This window comes from Sphaeramia orbicularis, chromosome 5, assembly GCF_902148855.1.
Source record: "Sphaeramia orbicularis chromosome 5, fSphaOr1.1, whole genome shotgun sequence".
In the NCBI taxonomy this organism is placed as follows: Eukaryota; Metazoa; Chordata; class Actinopteri; order Kurtiformes; family Apogonidae; genus Sphaeramia; species Sphaeramia orbicularis.
In genome coordinates this window covers 48,257,417-48,280,126 of record NC_043961.1, presented here as the reverse complement: position 1 = coordinate 48,280,126, position 22,710 = coordinate 48,257,417, and the positions used below count along the sequence as shown (strand labels likewise).

At 40.2% G+C, this 22,710-nt stretch overlaps 1 protein-coding gene across 3 annotated transcripts in view; it reads right to left on the bottom strand.

Moving 5' to 3' along the window:
- tox2 (TOX high mobility group box family member 2) overlaps positions 1–22,710 on the bottom strand; it is a 127,757-nt gene that overhangs the window by 58,569 nt on the left and 46,478 nt on the right. For all 3 annotated transcript variants that reach the window (XR_003935419.1, XM_030133940.1, XM_030133941.1), the window contains exon 3: positions 10,122–10,181. Coding sequence is in view for 2 of the 3 variants with exons in the window: in XM_030133940.1 (XP_029989800.1) it covers positions 10,122–10,181 (60 nt within the window). In the remaining variant the exon portion in view is untranslated. The remainder of the gene's footprint in view (positions 1–10,121; positions 10,182–22,710) is intronic.

Sequence of the window (22,710 nt, the reverse complement as noted above, 5' to 3'; positions counted from 1 at the left end):
TGTACATTCTTATTATTATTAGATTATTGTTGTGATGCTTGTAGATGTCTGAATTTAGGCCACAACCCAATTAGTATTATACTGCTTATTAATTCTATTCAATAATGCAACGCTAATCCTAATTCAAAGAGGCGGTTAAAAAGGTGCAAGTCTTTTTGCACATTTTAAGCACCATAGCACATGGTGTTATTGTAACACTATCCAAAAAGGAGCAGTATTATCCAAAATGCATTATTTTGACAGGTGTCTCGCACACTGTGAACATTTCCTCTCCAAAATAATCTTGCTAAGTCACACAATGAGAGCATAAGTGCATAAGTATATCCAGGGCGACTGCTCGAGTGCCACACAGACGTTGAGTATGGAGTCCTCCCAAGTCAGCGTTTGTTTCAGGGAGAGGGCGGGACCGACAGCTCGGAGACAGACGATGACAGATCTGCCTTACCACTAATGTGCACTTATCTGCCTATTGGAGAGCTTTGTCACAGTGGTGATTTATGCTTAAAATCCCCCACAAACCACCACTTCCATCACCTCCGACACTCTCGTTCCAACACCTTCCCGTATCCGCCGCGCAGCGCTCTGCACGTGGAGACAAAGTCAGGCCCTGTTATCTCTCCTTTCCACGCAGTCCGGTTTGCAAAGAAAACAGAGGATTTATCTTTGGGAAGAATTTGAGAGCATCATCTATTTTCATTCACACTGCCATTGTTCCTCCAGAGGAAGACTATACTGTATATTTATGAATGATCAAGTTTAGTGGCGAACACAGAGCTCTTGTTTTACTGTGGCAGCGGCTAATAGTTGCCTACAAAGATCATGTCTAATCTAAAATTTCTGTTTATTGGGCTATTTTGATACCTCTTTCATTCCCTTTTCACTTTCTCTCCTAATCTTGCTCTTTATCCATCTATCTCTTTCAGTTAACTCAGGCTTAATTAAAGCCATAGCTGTTCGTCTGCTACAATATCATGTCAACGGGTATCAACACACCACAAAGCCTCCTCTTGCAGAGCACACACAGAGGGAGGGAGGGGGAGAGGGCTGAAGATCCAGTTACAGCCATCCTCCACCTCCTCCTCTCTCTCTCTTCTTCTTCTTCTTCTCTCGGCTGGCTCAACCCCAGAGCTGGCCTGTCCCTCGCAGAGCCCGAACTGTTCCCTGGTCCCTGCTCCGATCCTTTTGTCATTCCATCTCTCTCTAAAACAGCCAGGTTGCATTATTTATCCGTCACTTTGTTACTGTTTAGAAATCATGAAAGAGGGCGAAGGGGATATGGGAGGGTTGGGATGAGAAACAGGTGGGAGGGAAAGTGTTTGTGAAGCAGCAAAGCAGCGAGGAGGCGAAAAAAGACCAAACGCCGGACACAGGCATAGTCTTTCTAGGAAATAAAATCCAGCTACTATCATCACAGGCCACAGCTATGTGAGAGGAAATGATGCTGCTACGAGACAAAATACTTTCGATTTATTATTATAGGGTGAGGAAATATGGAGGTCAGAAAAGAAATTGAGAGAATAATTAACAAAAAAATCAACTGTCTAAAGTCCAAACATGCAGATGGCCCCATTCACCCCCAGATACTGAGCTGATTACTAACTAACCTCCTATTGACTAAAACCGGCCATACTGATTGCAAATATTCAACCCCCCCTCCTTTTTTTTTCTTTTATGTTTTCTTTCCTTCTTCTCCCTCGTGTATCCGGCTCCCACTGCTCGTCTCACTTGTCACTCAAGGTCAGGAGGTCATCCTCATCTGATCGCGTGTCAGAGCAGATTAGAATCAGAGCTTTTGTGCCATGTCATATTTCATTATGCATTTGACTCATCTCACAGGTCAAGGGGTCAGTGTGATTTGATTGGATGACAGAAATGATATAATTTGTGTTTAACCCTAGGCTGTATGAGCTCTGAGTGGCGTACTAATGCATTTTGCAAAGTCGGGGCAGGCCCTCTCCGCAAGCGACTAATTTGAAGTGGCACACTGCAGAGTTGAAGGAGAGCCAGAGCTATTGCACAACATGCTGAGGTTATAAAGGAGGCTTTATCAAATAATAAACACAACCTCCCTCTGCCTCTGTTTCTGTCTGTCTCTTGCACACGTTCCTTTTACTCCGCAAACTGATGCGAGTTCGCTGCCACCTGTGACTGAAAGGCTTTTTTCCCCCGATTTTTTTTTAAATCAGTTTGACTCACTGAAAATGTGCTGCTGACCCTTTCTCTGTAATTCATCTCTTTTGTCTCAGTTTCTTCCTCAGTGTTTAATAACACTTGATTTAGGAAAGAGAGGAGACTAATAGAGAAATGTTGCTAGCAATAACAGTCACATCATTATTACTATTCAGCTGGAATCCAAACAACATTTATAGATCTGTCAAATGGGTTCAGGACATTCTACATCTACTCTTTTCATGGAAGCATAAGGTTAGAGTTAGGCTTAAAAGAGGAAAAAATGTAAGGTTAATATGCATGATTTAGATTTCACTTGACAGGGAACATCCTCTGGCTTCTGGATTTAACATGTGGCTGAAATAAACTTAAAAGTAACCCTTACTTGTGTCTAAACCTAAAATGTGTTACTGATGTTAGCAGGTTTGGACAACAGAACAGAATTAAGATTAAGATCATTTCAATTTAATCTAGTGTGCTTTATCTGTAATGATGTCATGGTACTGTTACTGCCAAACACTCAAAGATAATTCAGTAGTTACAAAGAAAGAAAGAAAAAAAAATCTGAGTAAAATAAAAGACTAACTAAAAAATGAATGATGAATAAAGAAAGTGACAGAGAGACAAAAATTTTCACAGAAACAAATCCACAAACATCACCTTTGTTGTTGTTTAATAACCATATTTACATCTTTCTTTTGCTTGGGTGCAAAGGAAGGGGTTCAGGACCTCGCGGTAGTAATGATATGCAGATGCTGCACAGTGTCAGTGAAAACTCGACTGTGATCTCCACTAATGCGGTCTGAAAACAAACCAGGGGTGCACGAGATAGCTCAGGTTTCCCAATAGTCATCCAGAGCGATTGTGATGCCGATGATGGTGGGTGTCGAGATGGGGTGGGGGGGCATGTGGTGAGCAGGAGAGAAGAAGAGGCAGAAAACTGAGAAGGAAGGCAGGCAACAGAAAAAGACAGGGGGGAGGGGAAAGAGATGAATCCAACATCTCAAATGAGGAATATAATCAAACTTATTGCCTGACAGGATGAATCTAGAGTAACAACATTACATTGGCATGCGGTATTATTTCCACAGTCCCCTCTGTCTCCTCCTGTTCGAAGCAGCCATATCTTCTGCAGAGTGTTTAACCTCACTCATTGGTAAACCTCTACATCCTTAGCGAGGTTTAAACACAACCACCGTTATCACACATTAATCGCCATCAGAAAGACCAAAAAACTGTACTCAGTCTTCTATTTTATTAATTTATTTTTTAATTTAATGGCTCTGGAGTTATCTTCTTTTCTATGCTCACTGTCAAAATCATTATTAACATGTGGACAATGGTGCTACTGTTTCTGAATGACAAAACTAATTATTGTTATAAGAACAAGTAAATGGACAAAAAAACAGCACAATAAAGGGTTGGTGGATCTGTACAGAGTGACTCTAACAATGTTGAAAATAACAAAGGGAGCGCTGATGGCGCAGTCATCCAAACAAACGTGCATTATTCTGAGAATTGTTAGGATCCTGTCACCCACAAATAACACTGCTTTACACAAGCAGAAGGGGGTGTAAAGTGTTGTGGCTTGGTGAGTACTTATGTGTTAATGTGCCCATGTATGTCATTTAATCTTTCTGACAAATGTGCGTTTGTATGCATTTCCCATAAGAAACTGGGTGTAATAGCTCATAAAGTAGGTATCGCTGATTTTTTAAAATTTAATTTCTTTATGAACAAACACTTACTATCAGAGCTCTTGTGTGTCTATGCTTGGTGTCAGTGTGTTTTTAAGTGTCTCCCTTCCTTGGTTCGGAGTAAATGAGGCTGTGTATTGGAGGCTGGCACAGCTGGTGGGAGCAGGACAGTAACATCTGGACCCTCGTACTCTTGGTGCCATTGTTAATAAGAGGTTGGTAGGGAGTGGAGGAGACAGCTCTCCAGTGTCAATGAACCTCCCTGTCTCTTACTAAAGCCCTGCGCTGCAAGTCCTTCTTGATGCATCACAAACACATCCACATGAGGAAAAAAAACTAAACAAAAAACAACCCTCCACCATTGTAGCACATGCATGACTAAGTGTGAAATCGCAACAGGTTCTGCTAAATGGGCTTTGGATTTGTAACTGGACTACAAATAGGGCCTGAGTGGGGATAACTTCATGAAATAGCCATATAATTTGGGTATTAAAAAATTGAAAATGATTTCATCTTAAAGCTATTTTCTCTGATTGCCTCCATCCTTTTTTCCTCCCCCTTTTTATGGTTTTGTCTCGTCTGGAAGGTTATGACCAACAAAGGAGCAAATAAATATCATCTAAAGGTATAAAAGCTCTGAGCCCTAGGCCAGCAATCACTTCAGCTGTGTTACTTAACCAGTTAAATAAAAAAAAAAAAAAATTGAATTACCTCATTTCAACTTTGTCTGAGAGGAGGAAATAAGACAACTTAGATCAATGCCTGCTCGAGGCTTTTTCCATACCTTGAAGATACCGCATCAATAATTAACCAAGTATTTTTGCTAATGAATCTTGGTTCAATGGAACATTTTCCTCTCTAATAACCCATAGCCCTTTTTCTCAGCCATGAGGGAAACCCAGTTCAAGGCGAACTTTCAAAGTTCTCTTTTCAGAAGCAGAAAGAAAAAAAAAATCTCTTCCACACATACAGTATACATAGAAAAGGGCTGAACAGACACCTTTTAATACCTTTCATAATACTTTAGCATGTGATCTAGCACATTCTGTCCAATGGGGTGAAAGGCCTATACAAACACATTAAGGTATGCCATTAGTTTCATCTGATCACCTGGGGCAACAGCGGGATGGATAGTTTGGCAAAGTGAGGCCCTTACACAAATATACAGCTGTGCATTTGTATGTGGTGCCATGTCAGATGAGTATTTCAAACAGAGGGCTTTTAAATGGGGCAAGAGGGGCTGAGGAGGGTGAGGTGGGGAGTTTCCAAATGACTGTAAAAAGGCCATGGGGAGAGAGCTTTCCATCTTTCTGCTGCCACAACAAATATGCCTGCACATCTTTTTGCTTTGTCTCCACTCCCTGCTTCGTCAGCGAATGGCTATAGAAATATTTTGGCAGGTTGCGCTTTGTTTTCATTTTCACAAAAGATGTAGTGGTGAGAGGAGTGAGAGAGAAGGGAGAGGGTGAGGGAAAGGGGGATGGGTGGAAGGAGTAATAGGTGGAAAAAAGTAAAAAGGACGTCAGAAATTTGGGGGGGGACATGCAAATAAAAGCGGGAGGGGATGAAGTGCAAAAAGAAGGTGAATTGTAGGATGGTGCGGGAGATAAAAAAGAAATAAAAGAGGGGAACAGGTGAGGTATACAGAAGGGAGGAACAGGTGGGAAATAAGTAGACAGGGGCAGTGTAAATGAGGAAAAGGGTGACAAAGACGCATGTAAGGGAGAGAAAGGATTGGGGTGATGAGAAGAGGGTGAGGCAAAAAGTGGAAGAATCAATCTGAAGACAAGGGGGGGAAGGGGGGTAAAGCTGGGGGTTCAGTAGAGGAGGAGCCTGCCACTCCGGTCCCCAGCTCCAATCTAAACAGCGGGAGGAAGCTGTAAATCAGACTAATGCGGCTGAGCTGTAATTCAGACCAGCAGGGCCAGGGCACTGGTACAGGGACCCAAACGGCGGGAGTTTACAAAACGCTGCCGCGAGGCTTTAATCAGTGCAGCGATCCAAAGATACCGTCTCCCCCAATCAGCGGGCTTCCTGTCAGTCACACACGACTGAACCTGACCAATCAGGTTCCTCCGACGTTCCAGACGAGCTGGCTGGGCTTTGGGCTGCTGCCAAACAAGAGAATTACTCATCTAAACTTGAAAGGTGAAATGGGCCTTTAATCCAGAGCATAGAGGGACAAGGTGATAGATTTGTCAAAGGTTGGACATAAAAGACTCTGGGATCATGTTCTACAATAGTTCATCAGAAACATATGGGGGAAAGATGAGAGACACAGGGGAGCTGTAGAGGAGGACGTCATCATATTCATCAGACGGAGTTTGGAGAAGTTTAGCCATCAGTTCTGCATGGCGGACATCTTATCTGTTCATATCTCCTTAATGAATCAGTAAATCTGTCATTGAGACACTTAAGAGAATAAAAATAACATGAAACCATCGTCATGAGTTTAGGCTGTCGGTGTGGTTCATAAATCAAGATCACATGTCTTTGTTGCCAAATACTAGTAAAGTGCATCCACTTTTTTAGTGTTTCACAGATTTGTTTCCTTGAATACCTCCCTAAATACAATTACAACACCCTGGGGGCTGACATAATCCTTTGGCAGCAATGAGTAACAAAATAATAACTTCATCAAACTTACCATTGAAACATCATTTGAAATCCCAACATGCAAAGCAGGCAGACAAACTTTCACATCAGTCATTACCAGAAGCTGTGTTTCATACCTGTGTTCTACTCAAAGGGGAAGGAGGGCAATGCATTAACTTAAAAGTGAGTGGAAAATGCAAATGTAGACCTATTTATCATCAGACATTCAAACAGACCCTTTCAACTTGCGAATCCATAACATTTCAGCTTTGATGCTTTAGGAAATGGTCACAGCTCGATGGCAGATACACCAGGCTGTATTCTGCTCTAGTAGTGGGACTACTGTGACTGGCTGGGCTACACACACACTGTGCATGTTAAAACCACATGCAGCGTCTTGGCAGCAAAGACGCTACAGCGGCAGCCAATCAATAAAACCTTGTTACGCTAATTGCAAGATCATAATCTCCGTTCCTACTTCTGCTGAATATCCAAACAGTCACTCCATTAGCCGAATTATTCCCCTGTGCAGTTTCTCCATCTTTCTTTCAGCCCCCCCCTCTCTTCAATTTCGTTCTTGTGTTCTTTTTTTCTGACATATTTCTCTCAAACAGCAGTTCTGCTAAATGAATTCATAAGTCAGGGAGAAAGACATCAAAGCAGAGCATTGTCAAGGTAAAGTGCTGATGAAGTATAGTGTTTCTTTTGCTTTGCTGCAAAGCTATGAGAAGGCATCTCTACAGTGTACTATCTTTGATCACATCGCTCCATACTCCGCTCAGAATTAGAACGAGAAATCCCACTTGAGGTGAAGGTCTACCAGGACCTTTGTAATGTAAAAAAGCCCCTCTACTTAGCAGGTATTCTACGGGCTTGTACTGTGGAGATTTCGTGTTTGTGTGCCTCTTTTCTGTCTGCTCGAGGGTCAGATCAAATCTCTATAAAGACACCAGAACAAGCCTGAGTTTCTTGTTCTTGGCATCCCCTCTTCTACAGTGTTGCCTTGACAATGGTCAGTGGCCACAGGGGCAGACAAAGAGATTGTTGATGCCAAGACCAGGGCCCGTGACCTTGTCATGGAATCACTAACACTTTGTCACTCTGCTGGGGGGAAAGAGAGAGACTGCAAGAAGCACTACTGAGAAACAAGTATGGGGTCATAATGCGATCTCATGGGAACATCGATATGACAATGGCACTGACCCCGTTTCATCGTGAGTCATCATGAAAACATACCCATCTACGCAGCTCTCCATTTGCCGTGGTTTTTGCCCAGATTTACTCATGTACACAATCTGTATATATATAAAAATGCCATCTATATAGGTGAGCCATATTAAATAGAGCAATTACACGGAGAAGTGAAAGACAGCGGAGCACTGAGATACTTTCACACAGAGTTTGGAGGCGGAACCGCTGACCCAAATGCATTTAAATGCAATGGGGGGTGAGAGAGAAAGAGCAAAAGAGGGGGAGTCAGAAAGAAAGAAATAAAGATATTAAAGCAACCTGCATACAAAAGACAGCTTTAGGCAGTATGATTTGTTTTTGTTCAAGATGGAACACAGAGAAAAGAGTACAGTTACTGTATACTATATGGAAACTCTCTTGAAGAATAAAAATAGTTAATAAAAATTATCCCTGCAGCTATATTATTCCTTAGTAACTTTCACTACAAGTCTGTTTTATCTCAGAATTTACAAACAGGCAAAGCAAAGCATAAATACATTTACATTTTTTTTTATTCTTTTCTTAAACCAATCAGTCAAACAGCCAGTCCTATGAAGCGTATTAGCACAAAAACACTAGTGAAGCTATTCAGCATTCTGGAAATGACACTGTCAATGCTAACACAAACCAGGTTTGACAAAATAATCTCAATTTACTTACTAGTAGACGCATTCTATTTTATTCACTGACCATGGGATGCAGTTTACAGGTGTCAGATATTTCCCAGAAGAAAGAAATTTGCAGTTAAGAGTCTACATGCACCATTTGAACATTGAAAGTATGCTTAGATATTTAACATGTAATGTGTAAAAACATCATATATTAACAATGTGTTGTGAGGAAAATACATGGCTACAGTAGTATTTGCTCTGTCTCTGTGTTTTGTTGTTAGTGTGTGTCCACCCCTAAGGCCCTCCCTGATTCTAGCTGTCAGAGGGAAGGAGAGGCTAAACTTGGCGAAGCGAAGAATCGAGCAAGGCACATGTCAAATATGAGGGGATCTTGAGTAAACAAAGTATAACACAGAGCAAAGCAAAATCGTCTTCCATCCCATCACCGTCTTTCACGCTACTTCCCCCTTCTCTTTTTCTCTCCCCCTTTCGTTCTTGCTTCTTTGATTCCTACCTTGCTCTCTCTCACCCTCTCTGTCTATATCTTCTACGCCACATTTGCGATGTTTTATCTGTCCCTCAGTAATTCAGCAAAAAACACTGTGCACATCAGCATGACTTGTAATCAGTCAATCAGCACTGCAGTAAAAGTACACTTACTGAATGAAAATGGGTGATAAAAGCAGTGGTGGCTACGATTTTTAAGACAGCCGTGTATCTGCATGGGAAATGTGTCAGATTACAGCGCCGTCTTACTGAAAATCACTTTGCAAAAGACATATGTGTTGTCAGTGTTCATTAAAAAAGCTGCACATATCATGAACAAGGCGCAACATAAGCAGTTCTGTGTTTCATTCTGGGCCCTAAGCCATACTTTGACAAAGTAGAAGCATTAAGAAATTAAGAGCAAATGCAACAGGAACACAGAACTACAGTAGCTTTCAGGTCAGTTCTGATAATTGCAATTGACAGGGACAAATTCCCTTCTCCCCTGTGCATGTCAGATGGGCTTATTCCCAAACTCCACAAATCCCCCTGTCCAAACACAACCATATGGTCTCCCAGTTGTTCAAGACCAGCTGTGCTACAGCGTATCTGGCATGGTTGCCATGTACTGTAGAAGAGCAACGACTCCCCCTCCATCTAACTTAATGAATCCTTTGCAAAGAGGCCAAAGCTGAGTCTGAGTGAAGCAGCGTTTTCTGCTTGGCTTTTACTGAGAGAAAACTGTGCGTGCAGGGGATGATTGCATAAATGGAATAAAGTGATTTAGAATTTTATGATGGCAAAGTTATTTTAATGGTTGGCAGCCTTTGAGATGGATGTCCCAGTTCTAACTGTTTGGAATATTTGTTCCTTCTTAGTTTGGTTTAGGTGCTGATTTCCCTAGTCATAGCAGAAATGTAAACAGACAGTTAATATATCTGTGGGAGGTAAACTGTAATGGATTAACGTTGGGTGCACAATGTGTTTTTTTTTTTTTTTTTGCCTTTTGCTCTGTGCATGCTGGGATAGACTCCAAAGGACAGATGAGTGTATATTATATCAGACAAGAAGTCTTTAGAACAATAAAACTACTTACTTAAAATTAACTCACTTTGACAAGGAGCTGCAAACACTGGATCACATTAAAAATCAAGCTTCTGCAGTGACTTTGCAGTTTAATGTTACAGTATCTTAAGGCACCAGCAGGAATAAAGAATGAATGATACACAGCTCAGCTCATGTCATACAACAGTGGAGTTGTTGCATTTGCAACACAAACAAAACCAGGTATTCCATTCAAAGGAATATTCCAGTAGAGACAATTTTAACTCACCTGGTTTGGCGGGAGAAAGTCATGGTTGTTTTCATTCATGTACATGTTGTCACCATCAAACTGTAGATAAGAAAGAAAGAGGAAGAAAAATGAGAAACCAGTTAGGCAGAGACACAACGGGGACTGAAAACAGAGAGATTTTTAGTCAGTCAGTGGTGATACATTAACACTGTAACACAGCAGCCTAATGACTGCAAGTCCTCGGCTTATAGACCTTGATGCTCTGGTGGATGTCAGTAATTACAGTTCATTAGAGACACATATAATTAGGCCCTGTCAAAGCTAGTGTAACTCACACTCCTCGTCTCAGCCTGCCTACAGCCTGAGAGTTGGTGTGTAAGGATACACACACACCTAACTGATTCCATGGGAGTCTCAAGGCAACGAAAGCATGATGGCACAATAATCGCAACACTTGAAGCTCACACTTGCACTAATGGTCATCTAGTTAGTGAACCAAAAAGATGGTCAGTTGTCCACTCTAAGGTAATTACGTGAAAAATACATAGTGTTCACTTTATAAATGGAGAAAAAAAGCCTTAACTGATATTTACAAGCGTGTTTGAGTGAAATAGTTATCACAGCTTAGACTCTTCTGTCAGTGATAAAGAAACATTTCAACATGATAACTGCAGCCCACTGGGTAGAGGGAGCTCAGACACAGCATCACTGTTTAATGTGTTTGTTGGCTTGGTGCAGGCTGTGTCTTCTGTGACATCCTGAGAAAAGCCATTGTACCACTTTGAACAACATCATGGTCCTAAGAGACGTGCTCTTTTAGGTGTTTGCTCATACTCTGAACACTTATGAGGAATGTCAGAGCTCACAAGAGCTGACAGATCTGGTGGAGAGAGCTGTTATACAATGTTAATACAGTTTTGTAAATAATGAACCAGTTTGGCACTCAGACTCAGTTGTTTTGGTGACTGGTTCTATATCCAGTATCACATCTGGCCATGGTATGGTGTTTAATTCTACTAAATTGATATTTGACCAAACTCAATACAATGTGCTTAGGACCGTGCTGAGTCAAAAAGTACCAAATAGCCAAAAAAATCAAGAGGTGAGGTCAGTAATCTTAGAAACAGAAACACTATATGTACATCAGCTTATAGTGTGAAGTCATACATTTCTGAAACTTCAACAACTTAAGTCATGATGAACCCTCACACTAAATGACCAAGCTTAAATTCAAACCTTGAAGCTGAGACTGACTATGGGCTTGTTCCACTGAGAACCTCTTGATGCTCTTACTATAGCATCTGACATTGCACAGTCACAGATTGAAGACATGTGCTACATTGACCCTAAGAAATGCAGCTAGATGCAGTAAGAATAGATCTCATTTTGATTTTGGGGTGAGAGTTAACAAAGGTGTGAGACTTTTTCATCTGTCATTGTGTACTTCCAAAACACCCAACTGAATCTGACAAAGCCACTTGTATAGGCTGATTTTCTGAGTTTCTAAGTGATGTGTTGACTGCCTCATGCATCTCAATTCTGGATCCTGCTGTTGCCTCAGCCTTAGAACAGCTTCTGACTTTCATGAAGATGTTTACCTGAATCTGAACCTAAAGCTTGTAAGTCTTCTTGCAAGGGAGAATTTAAGAGCATCAGAGAGGATTTGAAAGAAGATATTTGATGAATTGAGGTCAACACAAACTTCAGAATTCACACAAACTTGAGTTTTCAAAGAAGAGACAAGATATGGAGCCATCTGCTGAGTGTCAGTACCCACAAAATGCTGGTTGTCCCATGTGGAAACAATGTTTCTGAGAGGATCATCTATAACCCCTTTAACGGGGGATTTAAAAATCAGTGTGGGCTGTGTACAGTGATCAAATATATTAACGCAACCAGAAAGATGTCGAACTGGGGAGATGCCAAGATCCGCGAGCTGTTGTCACTTCGGGCGGAGGACTCTATCCATGCTAACATTTGTGGAGCGGTGAAAAACGGGCCAACTCTGAAGAGGTCAGCAACACCGCTATGATCGGGGTATTTCCGATGCACAAGTTATACGTCACACTATACACTCCACTGCGTCACCGTCCCTTTGATTCCGGAACGCAGGTCCACTGTGTAAAAGTCCACCCTGTCTCACCTCTTTTATTCCTTTGGCTTGGCTGTGGAAAAAAGATCACCATCTCTGGGTAAAAGTGGCTCATTTTGAGACAAAGACTGATACCACTTGAATGACCTTCTCACCTGAACTGCTTTGTACAATGACAGAGGACAGCAAGAGGTCAACTAGTTCTTGCAACAGGTATTAGAGGCTCTCAGAGATGTTCAGTGCTTTGACAGAAATTGACACCGCAATTACCTACACCAGTCACCACTCAGCTCAATATCCACAAAGGTCTCTAAGACCTCTACGTCAAGCATTGACCACTAGTAAAGCTACCCTGTCTGAAGACCTCTCTTTGGGTCTTCATATACTATTCATGTGTGCCTGTTCCACATATTTCTCATTAAATTCAGACAGAGGAACACACTCTGCCTCATCACTGTTTTGTTTGCGGGGATCATTGAAAAAGTCCTTGTAAAGTCCCTGTGAAAGGTAGACTGTGACGCATTGGAGGAAATTGAGTTCCTTTCACAATACTGTTGGAAAACAGTCCTTCACAAACATCAGCAAAGATGGGATGAAGGACCTTCAGCAGTAATTTGGATCCTCAACAAAGCTGGAGGGTTCAACAGACTCCACAGATACAGATCTGATAATGTCCTCATCAAATATTTAGAGATCCACTTGAACTGCCCAAACAGGTCTGTATTTCAGTGATTTGAGTCAGCTGTGGGAACACAGTAGTGAAACCCCTCATGCAGTGTCTCAACATGGTCTCCAATGGCTCTGATCGCCCTTAAAAATGACTACTAGGATGGTCACATTCTCCTTCTCAAAGGTTTCCAACCCTTCTACCATCACCTCCAAGGTGTATGTCTGCACTCCCACCAATTCCACCTCCCTCCTTCCTTCACTCTGTCAGCTGTTAATATCTTGCCTCCATCTTAATGGAAACGGTTTTATCGATCTACAATATCCCAGTTTTCAATCTCATGTGATTTGGTTGCAAGTTGCATATCTATAAAGTTGAGAAGCCTAATATTATTTGTAGGGTACTAACTGGGCCAAGTTTGGCTGAAACCAACGGTTCTTAGAGAATTGGTCTTTGTCTACACTAAACTCACCATGAACTGGTCTGGTTTTCTATGGGGTTACCTTCAGTCGATCTCAAAGACAAGTGGCATGATAACTTTACTAAAAAGCGTTGCAAGCTCATGGAATGTCAATAAGGCATAGGTTGAGAAAAACTGACTGATTAGCTCAGTATGCCACTTAATGTTTCATTCTAAACGACCGAAATAACCTTTTCCCAGCTAGCCACCTAGCTTCTGAACAAAACCACAGAAGCAAAGAGGTGAGAATATCCTTTAACGCATTTGCACCTTGCCAGAGAAACAAGGAAAGTTCGGCAGCAAGCCACGCCGAGTGCAAGAAGCAGCTTGGGTTGAAGAAAAGATGATGGTTTAAGGTTATGGGTGTAAGTGGGAGGCAGAGTGGGAGAGAAACTGTAGTCATGGACAGAAAGAGAGGGAAAATACTACAAATGGACAAAGAGCATGAATGAGAGAGAGAAACAGGCAGTGAGGATGAGGGCCGTAGAAGCAGCTGTACCAGCGACAGAGCCTGTGGTTATTCTGGCTGTAGTGTGATTAACACCAGGGTCACAGCTAGAGGCCACAGCTTGAAACACACTAGCAAATAAACAGACACAGACTCTCACACACACTCCCAGAGGTCTTCCCTGCCTGTCTGTTTGTCTGTCTGTCTGACACTATTTGGCACCAGCCACTTACGAAGAAACAAAACACACCTCAAGACAGCTATCATTGACTGAGATGAAATACAGCTGCTACTGTAAGGCCATAGAACTGATGGATATGTGTCTACAGTAAGTTATAAGAGGAGTTCCTTAAACTGTGGAGATAAAGTGCAGTGCAATCTCTTTTATAGCCATGTTTAACCACATGTAATGAGCCGTAGTGTCCAGGGACTAAATCTGTCTCCTGAAACGGTTCAGTGAACCCTTTTTTTAGATTCAGAGTCAGATCCCACCACAATATAGTTGTTGTAGCATGTTTGTTACTACCTTTATATATCAGACAGTTAGAGCACTAAACAAATGGTACAAAGGCAGTTCCTTGCAACATTATTCAATTTGAAGCCCCAGTTCCATTTCCACATTATCATTCAGCCTCTGATGGAAATGTTACTTCTAGTGCAATGATTTTTGTCAGATAGCACTATTAGTTTGCTGGAGGAACAATCATTGTATTCTGCAACGAAAATGAAATCACTTTCTTTATTGCTCGTGGAAAATGGTTTTACATGCTGTCCTAATCACATCGCGCTAGATGTGATGGTGTCTTGAAATAGGTTATTTTCACACCTGCAAGCCAGATCTCAATGAGCAAAACAGGGAAAGTAGAAAACAATTATGCAGAATGTCAAAGAGCAAGCTGAAGTCTGCAGTGGTGTGTCTGCATAACAGGAAGGAGGCACTGAGGGCACAGTTATTAGAATAACAAACAATATCTAAATGGAAGAAAAAAGTAAAACAATAATTAGTTCTAGCATCTTTGGGGTTACCAGCTGGTCCGTTATATTAAGCTTATTGTTATGATGCAGGAGGATGGAAGTTAACCTGGTTAATAAATCTCTGCATGACTTAAATGAACGGATATTTCACATCTTCCATGCCTATTTGAGTTTAATTGTGAGAACAGAGGGAGATTACTTTGACATTTTGAAAAATTGGAATCATTCAGGTTCTTGCTGAAGATTCAAGAAGAGGACTGATACAACTCTCATGTGTCTACATTAAATATGAAGCTAGAGCCAGCAGGTGGTTCAATGTAGATTAGATTAGCGAAGATGGAAACAGGGGGAAAAAAGCAGCTAGCCTGGCTGTGTGTAAAGGTTAAGAAATCCACCTACCAGCATTATAGATCGCACCAGTTAGAATATTGTATTTTCTTTACCACATCTCTAACAGAGCTGTTTGTTGTTGTACATTTTTCAAGTTGCTTCCAGACTTCAAGCAAAGCAGATAATCCTTTGTAGGTTTTGATTTATTTACTGTAGAGTCATAATAGCATTGATTTTCTCATCTAATTCTGCAAAAGAAATTCATCCACATTTCTTATAATTAATACTGTACTCTGTTACTCTATCAAAAAAAAACCCTGATAACCTGTTTAAGTAATTTCAATCAACAATCATCTATAGTCAACCATCATTTTATATGTATATTCTTATTATTAAACTTACTCTTTTACTATATTCTGGCTGATGGGATGTACTCATTTGGAATAATCCTACCATTTGGTTGAAAATCTTGGCATTCTCCCTTTTTCTGCCGTCTGTGTGTTTTCTAGTACATGAAAAACAACCTCTGATTTGCAAATACACGCTGAAAATGGCCAAAAACATACATTTGATGTAATGTGTCAGTGTGCTGGGATATTTTAATACCATGGCTCAGTTTTCCACACGCACATTGTTCCACCAAAACAAATACCGTCACTATTTTTGCAAAGTCAGCATCATGACATCCTGTGCTTTACATTCGAGATGAGTGGAAAATGTTTAGAAAAATACAATTAGGACCGCACAATTAATCAAAGTGTGATGGAAAATGAAACTACAATCACAAAAGGCTGCAATGGAAAAGTCCAGATTTAAAACGATTTAGGGGGATCTGATTCAGAAATGAAAAAAAAAAACAACATAACCTCTGATACTTGATAGGAGGGAAGTAATGCACAAAAAAATAAAACAAAAATCATAATTTCTTTCTCTATTTTTTTCAATTTGTAAATTTTTCATGCTAGCTTACATTTGTTTAACATGACATTTACAGATGAGTGATCGGTGTACTTTCCTTGTTACCCAAGCAAGTGGCTTATAATCAAATTCACAGCATTCGCCCATGTTTTTCACCAAATCACTGCCTGAATACAATACTATCCAAACAACAGTTTTCTTCCCTGTTCCAGAATGATCCTCTCCAGCACTGGCAGAGCACTAATAATGGTGAAGATAGGTCTGGCTAGTCAAGACTGCACTCACTACATTCAGACACCTTTCCCTAAAAGTAAACTTTTCTTGAAGATGCTTCATATTGAAATGTCCTAAAAGGGGTCATATGTTACTAAACCCACTTTATTAGTCTTTGGTACATTTATTTATGTATTTGGGGGGCCTAATAGTTCAAAAAGTCTAAATTTGAACCCTCCAGGTGCTGCAAAGCTATTTTTATATTCATTTAGTCAAAAATTGAGTGGATTTCTACAACACGTTTTAATTCCTGCTTAATTTGTTATATGTTTGTCTATAACTAGTTACGTCACAACATTTGCACATATATGGTCAAGACTTCTGACGAACATTTCTCCGAGTACGCCATAATTGTTTGTCAGCAACAGCGGTTGGTAGTCCATACTGAAAATATGCCCAAACTTCGAGCCAATTACCTAAAATGTTCAGTTGTTGGTCGAACAGGAAAGAACAGCACAGCCAACAACTTGGAGGGGGTGGGATGTAAAGTGGCTCATTTGCATTTAAAGGGCCAGCGCTCAAAATGACCTTTCTGGTGTCATTACTCAGAAATATGTTTGAAGATGGACCTATGGAGTTTAATTAGTGAAGAATTCAGACCCAAGCATAGCATTTATAGTTTATGTAGACCACAGGGAAATGTTTTAAAATGAATAATTCCATTAAAAAAAAAAAGCTAAATATGACCCCTTTAAGGGAGTGATCTAATGCATATATTTACTGTAGGTACCTTAGTATGACTAGTATGCGCCTGACCCTTGACCAAAGCTTTAAATTAGTAATTGGTCCTTGGTCTAATGTTGGAAGACCAGGACATAAACAATAGGAAATAATGCCAAAAACTCAATCTGCAGTATACTGTTAGAGATTTATGAATAACTGAATTCACACTGTTTTTTCAAATAAGAAAATACGTAGCAGTAAGAATGCTGAAAGAACGCTTTAGAACAAACATCCTGGGGAAACTGTTCGTCCATGTAACAGTTGTTGCCCACTGAAAATTTTGTGCATACAGAATCTTGTTCTTGTGGATTCTGAGTCATATTATGCAGATCTTCTACCAGGCCTCGGTGCTCAACATACGAGCAGTTGACATATGAGAAAAAGGGAGGTTTGTAAGGGAAGGGCGAGCTTGTCGTGTCTCTCTCTGTTTGCTTTCCTGAGGCTTTGAGGTCATTAATCATAGCGGTCAAATCTACAGCAAAACAATTGAGCAAAGGAAAAACAGAGAGAGAGAGAGAGAGAGGGTGAAGCGGGAGTGTTGGTGGAAGGGTGGGGTGTAGGTAGGGGGTGGGGGGTGGGGGCTGAAGGTGAGAGAGAGGTGGAAAGCAACGGTGAGAGTGAGGAGAGGGGAGTTATGTCAAGGAAGGGAATAAAGTAGAGATGGGGGGAAATTTTGATACGGATTGAGGACTAGAGAAAGGAATGGGACAAGTAATGCCTGTACAAGTGACATACTTGACACCAGACTCCTGTTTGCATTGGAGAAATGCAAATACAAGAGAGGGAGAGAGATAGTGAGGGAGAGAATGGGAGGGAGAAAATAAACTGGGAGAGATGCTATAAATATCTTAGTGTTTGCGTAAAGCCAAACCAATGTCAGTTTGATGCAGGACGTGCACCACAGTCATAGAGGTTATGGAACAACTGTTGACTGGAACACGGCACATCACTAGCACCGGTCTCAAATGTGAACCCACATCTATGGTGGTATCTCAAAACTTTCAGTGTTCCTTATCTATTAAAACTTTAGAAAATATGGCATATTCTGTGTTAATCATTTGTTAAAAAGCTGTGAAAATGGCATACTGTCACTGCTGTTACATTTTTATTAATAACGGCAGCGGGAATCTATTTTGGTGTGTTATATTTTCATTCACTTGGACACATGGAAATAGAAGAGAAAAAAAAAGTCTTGTATTTGCACCATGTCATGCTTCATTTCTTTACATAACATGTAGTTTGTGTCATACTTTATTCCATCAAATGAATATTTTACACACCCCATACTCCACTGAACAGCTCATGGATAGCTGTGTTTTTAATGTTGTAAAGTGTTACCTGTGCAAGTAGGTTACATTACAGTTGCATATTTACTAAGGAGGATAGAGTTGCAGGCTCTGTGGTCAGTGAAAATGCTCATACAGCATTCTGCTAAACAGAATTTACAACTCATGACATCCCTGTAAAATTTAATTTTCACTTTTTATGGATACACAAGAGTGGTATTAAGACTTGAAACAAAAGGGCTGTATACATACGTATGATCAACAATTTCAACAGAAGTCAGAAACTTGTATTTGCATGTGATTCATGATGTTTATCAGAATATAATTTCATGCTGTGATAAATGCTCAAAACAGATGAATTGTATTTGTTTATATGCTGAGCTGAAATACGGACAAAATATTTCAATGATTTGTAGTTTTCCTTAATTTTTCTTGCATGATGCTGGAAAAAAAGAATTTCATCTTGTTACATTATCGTTTTCATCTTTTTGCATCATTTGCATTGTTTTCATCATGTTATGTTGTTTACATCTTTTCTTCTCCGTGTGTCATTTATGTTGTTTTCATCTTGTTGAGCTTTTACTTTTTTTCATCTCATCACATGTTTTATTACATTTTTCCCTTCTTGTGTCTTTTACAATGTTCTTGTCTCATTAAGTCATTTGTGTCCTTTTGTCTTTAATAAATTTTCATCTAATTTTGTTTTCAATTCACAAATAATCTGGTTTGTTAAACATTCAGCACCAAAAAAAATAAAAAAAATCAGCCTTTGACTTGAGATAAATATTGATTTGACATTTCTTGTGATTAATTATTGATATATACTAGTTGTTTTTTTTCATTAGGTGTTCAACCAAATCACCCCTACATGTACGGATATATTAGAATAGACACATAAGGATAGATGAATACTCAAACTTATTAAAATCTGCACTTACAGTCTATTTTCCGCCATTTCCTACCAGTATTCCTACTTTGCATTCATTCAGCACTGTAACACCACTAACCTGCATTGATCTACACGAGCGGCTTTTCTCATAAGGTCGCTGTGAGCCCAGCTGTGTTTTTATTGTACGTACTGAATACCAAATCATGCCAAACAGTAACTGTAGCAAGGGATGTTTTAAGTTTAAAGAAAGATGAGGCAGTGGAGATGCAGAGAAGAGGACTTGAACTCCCCTCCTAGTAGTCTCTTTTCATGGTTACATCGGGCGCCTCCCCAGTTTTTTTTTCACCTCAGCGTAACTAATCGTGTGTCAGTCAATGTGCCGATGGAAAGAGGCAGCAGTCAAAATACCTGCGTCAGGACTGTGGTCATTAGAGCATTCAGTGACTCGCTGGCAGGCACACACACACACACACACACACACACACACACACACACACACACACATAGATACAGACAGACATAACCAAAGCAGAAAGTGGGGGATGGTGTGCTGTAAACCAGATATGGATTGCCTTGGTTTTATGTGTAATAGCATGTACATGTGGATGTTTCTGCTGCAGCACGTGTAGTTCACTTTAATGTGCTCCTCATGTACGTCCACATACTGTATATACAATCTGAGCGCGTACGTATTCGTGTTCTTGGCTTGTATGAGCGCACATTGCACACATACCTACGTGTTTGTGTAACGTATCCTGTCCAATAATACACACATTGATCCCGGCGAGATAAAGATAACAAAGTTAGACCTTCGATAATATTTATTTTCCCATAACAGACCTGCTCAGCCACACCCAGTCTTATAACTCCATGCAGATGAAATATGGTGTTCATTACCTTAAAACCTCAACACACACAGAAACTAGTGAGGAGAAACAGAATTGCCCTTCTTTCTCGACTGAAAGAGCACGAAATGAATTGGAGCAGCTGAGATTTTTTTACATTACCATGACAAATACAGCAAAATGGGGAGGGGATGGAGAAGGGGAGAGACAGGCATAGAGGGAGACGGAGAGGGAAAAGGAGAAAGGAGGGGGAAGGGGAAGGGGAAGGGAGGGGGGGTGCACATGACAACAGACAGAAAAGGGCAGATCAGACAAATAGACCAAATTGCATGAAAAAAAACACATCATGTGAGCTGAGAGAAGAAATAAAAAAAAGGCATTTAGCTGGGGATCATGTTAAACCATGCAAGTGAATGAGTCCCCAGAGAAGAGTGTTCCCTCTCTCGCTTATGATGGACTTAATTGCCTCTATCAGTGTTAAGATATAACATTCATTCCAGGTTTATTGCTCGGTTTCATCGTCTTGTCCATCGCACTGAGGGTGTTTCAAGAGGCGGACCACTCCTCAAATGGCACCTTAAAATAATGAGACAGATTACAAAGCAACCAGGGGAAGGGGGAGGAGAAACAGAAATGAAAAACAACAACAAAAGCATAATTTGTATTTGGATAATGACAGCATTTTCACACACACACACACATGCTGGATGAGCAGATCACAAACATGGGAGTGGGAGAATGGTTCTGGATGGATAACTTTTCAGTTTCTAGTTCTTTCAAAATGCATGGTTCGTCGGGCTAAAGGCACACACACATCTCCCCCACCTCTGACCCCCGAAAGCTCTGGGTAGGTGTAGGGTTTCAGATGGCCACACAATTGTACCATTGTGCTTCTGTTAACACAATGAAAACAAAGCTAACACATCACTGACATTCAACTCCCACCATTCTGCCTAACCTTGACTTCCAACACAACACAGGTGGAACAAGAAATGGATAATTAAACCATACACAGATATAAAAACAAAAATAACAACTCGACTATTTCAACCGCAGCCGACTATTAGCGTACCTCTGTTTTATATCCAGTGGGCTTTTGTGTGCGCGTACACTAGACAGTCATGAATATTAAACACACAATCAAATTTATTTCTTTAAGATGTGCTTGTGATCTCCTGAGATCAGTCTGATTCTCATCGCACGAGGGCTCAAGAACCATGTCTGTGTGTTACATTAAATCTATTAAATCCACTTGCATTATATCATAGCGCCTACCACACAATAGGAGCCTTTCAAGGGCAGTCCCACAGGAAGCCAACAAAGAGCCCTCTCTTTCAGGGACTAGTCAAGTAATTCAGAAAGAGTCAAACACCATTTTTGTATATGTCTGGGTCTTCCTCTCCTTCACCAAACCCACAAGTGCTATTTTATCAAGTTGAGAGGAAGAGTGCCTTATTTACAAGACCCAGGGCCTATTTGAGAGGTGTTTGTCACTAAAATAGTAAAATAGTAGACCACTAGGTGCAAAGAAAATAAAAAATAAAAAAAATATATGGACCAAGACTAGGATTTTTAGTTGCATGCATCACTTGCAACATCATGTGGCATTTTAAAGCACTTTATATTTATGCAGTAGCTCCAATAACTCCTACATGACTCGTACATAAATGAATCTGATGACCATTTACCTTTAAGTGGTGCAACATCAACAAGAAAATATTTTCCAACACTGGTGAAAAAAAGCAACATTTTGGCTGAAAGCAGACTCACTAAACTGAGAATCAAATGCTCTAATTCTATGCACAATACAGACGGTTTTGACTTTTTTTTGCTCACAGCTTCATTGGCTGTAAAGTTTTCAAGGTTTAGTTCAGATTTGTCAGAGTGGATCTGTATAAGGTACTCATCTAATACACTGAATATGGATGAGGACCTTCTAAAAGCTCACTATGAAACTCTTTAACTTTTAACAACATACACCCACAAATACAAATGTAACAAATGAAAGCAGGAAAACAAAGTCTGGTCAATCAAAATATGCAAAAAAAAACAGAAAAAAAAAAAAAAAGAGATATGACTCCATTGCCCAAAGAGGGAACCTGGATGAAATTAGGATGCCATTGAAATGAATATAATTTTATCTATCTATCTATCTATCTATCTATCTATCTATCTATCTATCTATCTATCTATCTATCTATCTATCTATCTATCTATCTATCTATCTATCTATCTATCTATCTATCTATCTATCTATCTATCTATCTATCTATCTATCTATCTAACTCTCTGTGTCTGTCTGTCTGTCTGTCAAAAAAACGAAAACATAAACAGGAGATTGTGCAGCCTTCGTAATTTTGGTGATTTATTAAAAAGGATGACTTTTGGAGGAGCTGTTTTTCTAAAAGCTGCATTTCTTTTTCTATTTGTGCAGACAACCCATTGCACAAGTATATCACTTAAATGACAGTGAATGACCTTTAAAACATCTTTGATAAATGACATTTATGACTTCCTCCTCCTGTTACAGTTACAATTATTGTTTTCTATCTTTATGCTGCTGAAGTGGAGCATACCTTCAGCCGTGCCTGTGTGTATTTTTTGTCAAAAATAACCTACCTGGTGAAAACAAGTACAGTCATTTTCAAAACGTGGATGAAAATAAACAATAAAGCACCACAAGGGGAAAAATGTGCTGTATAGGAAAACTTACCATGTATTT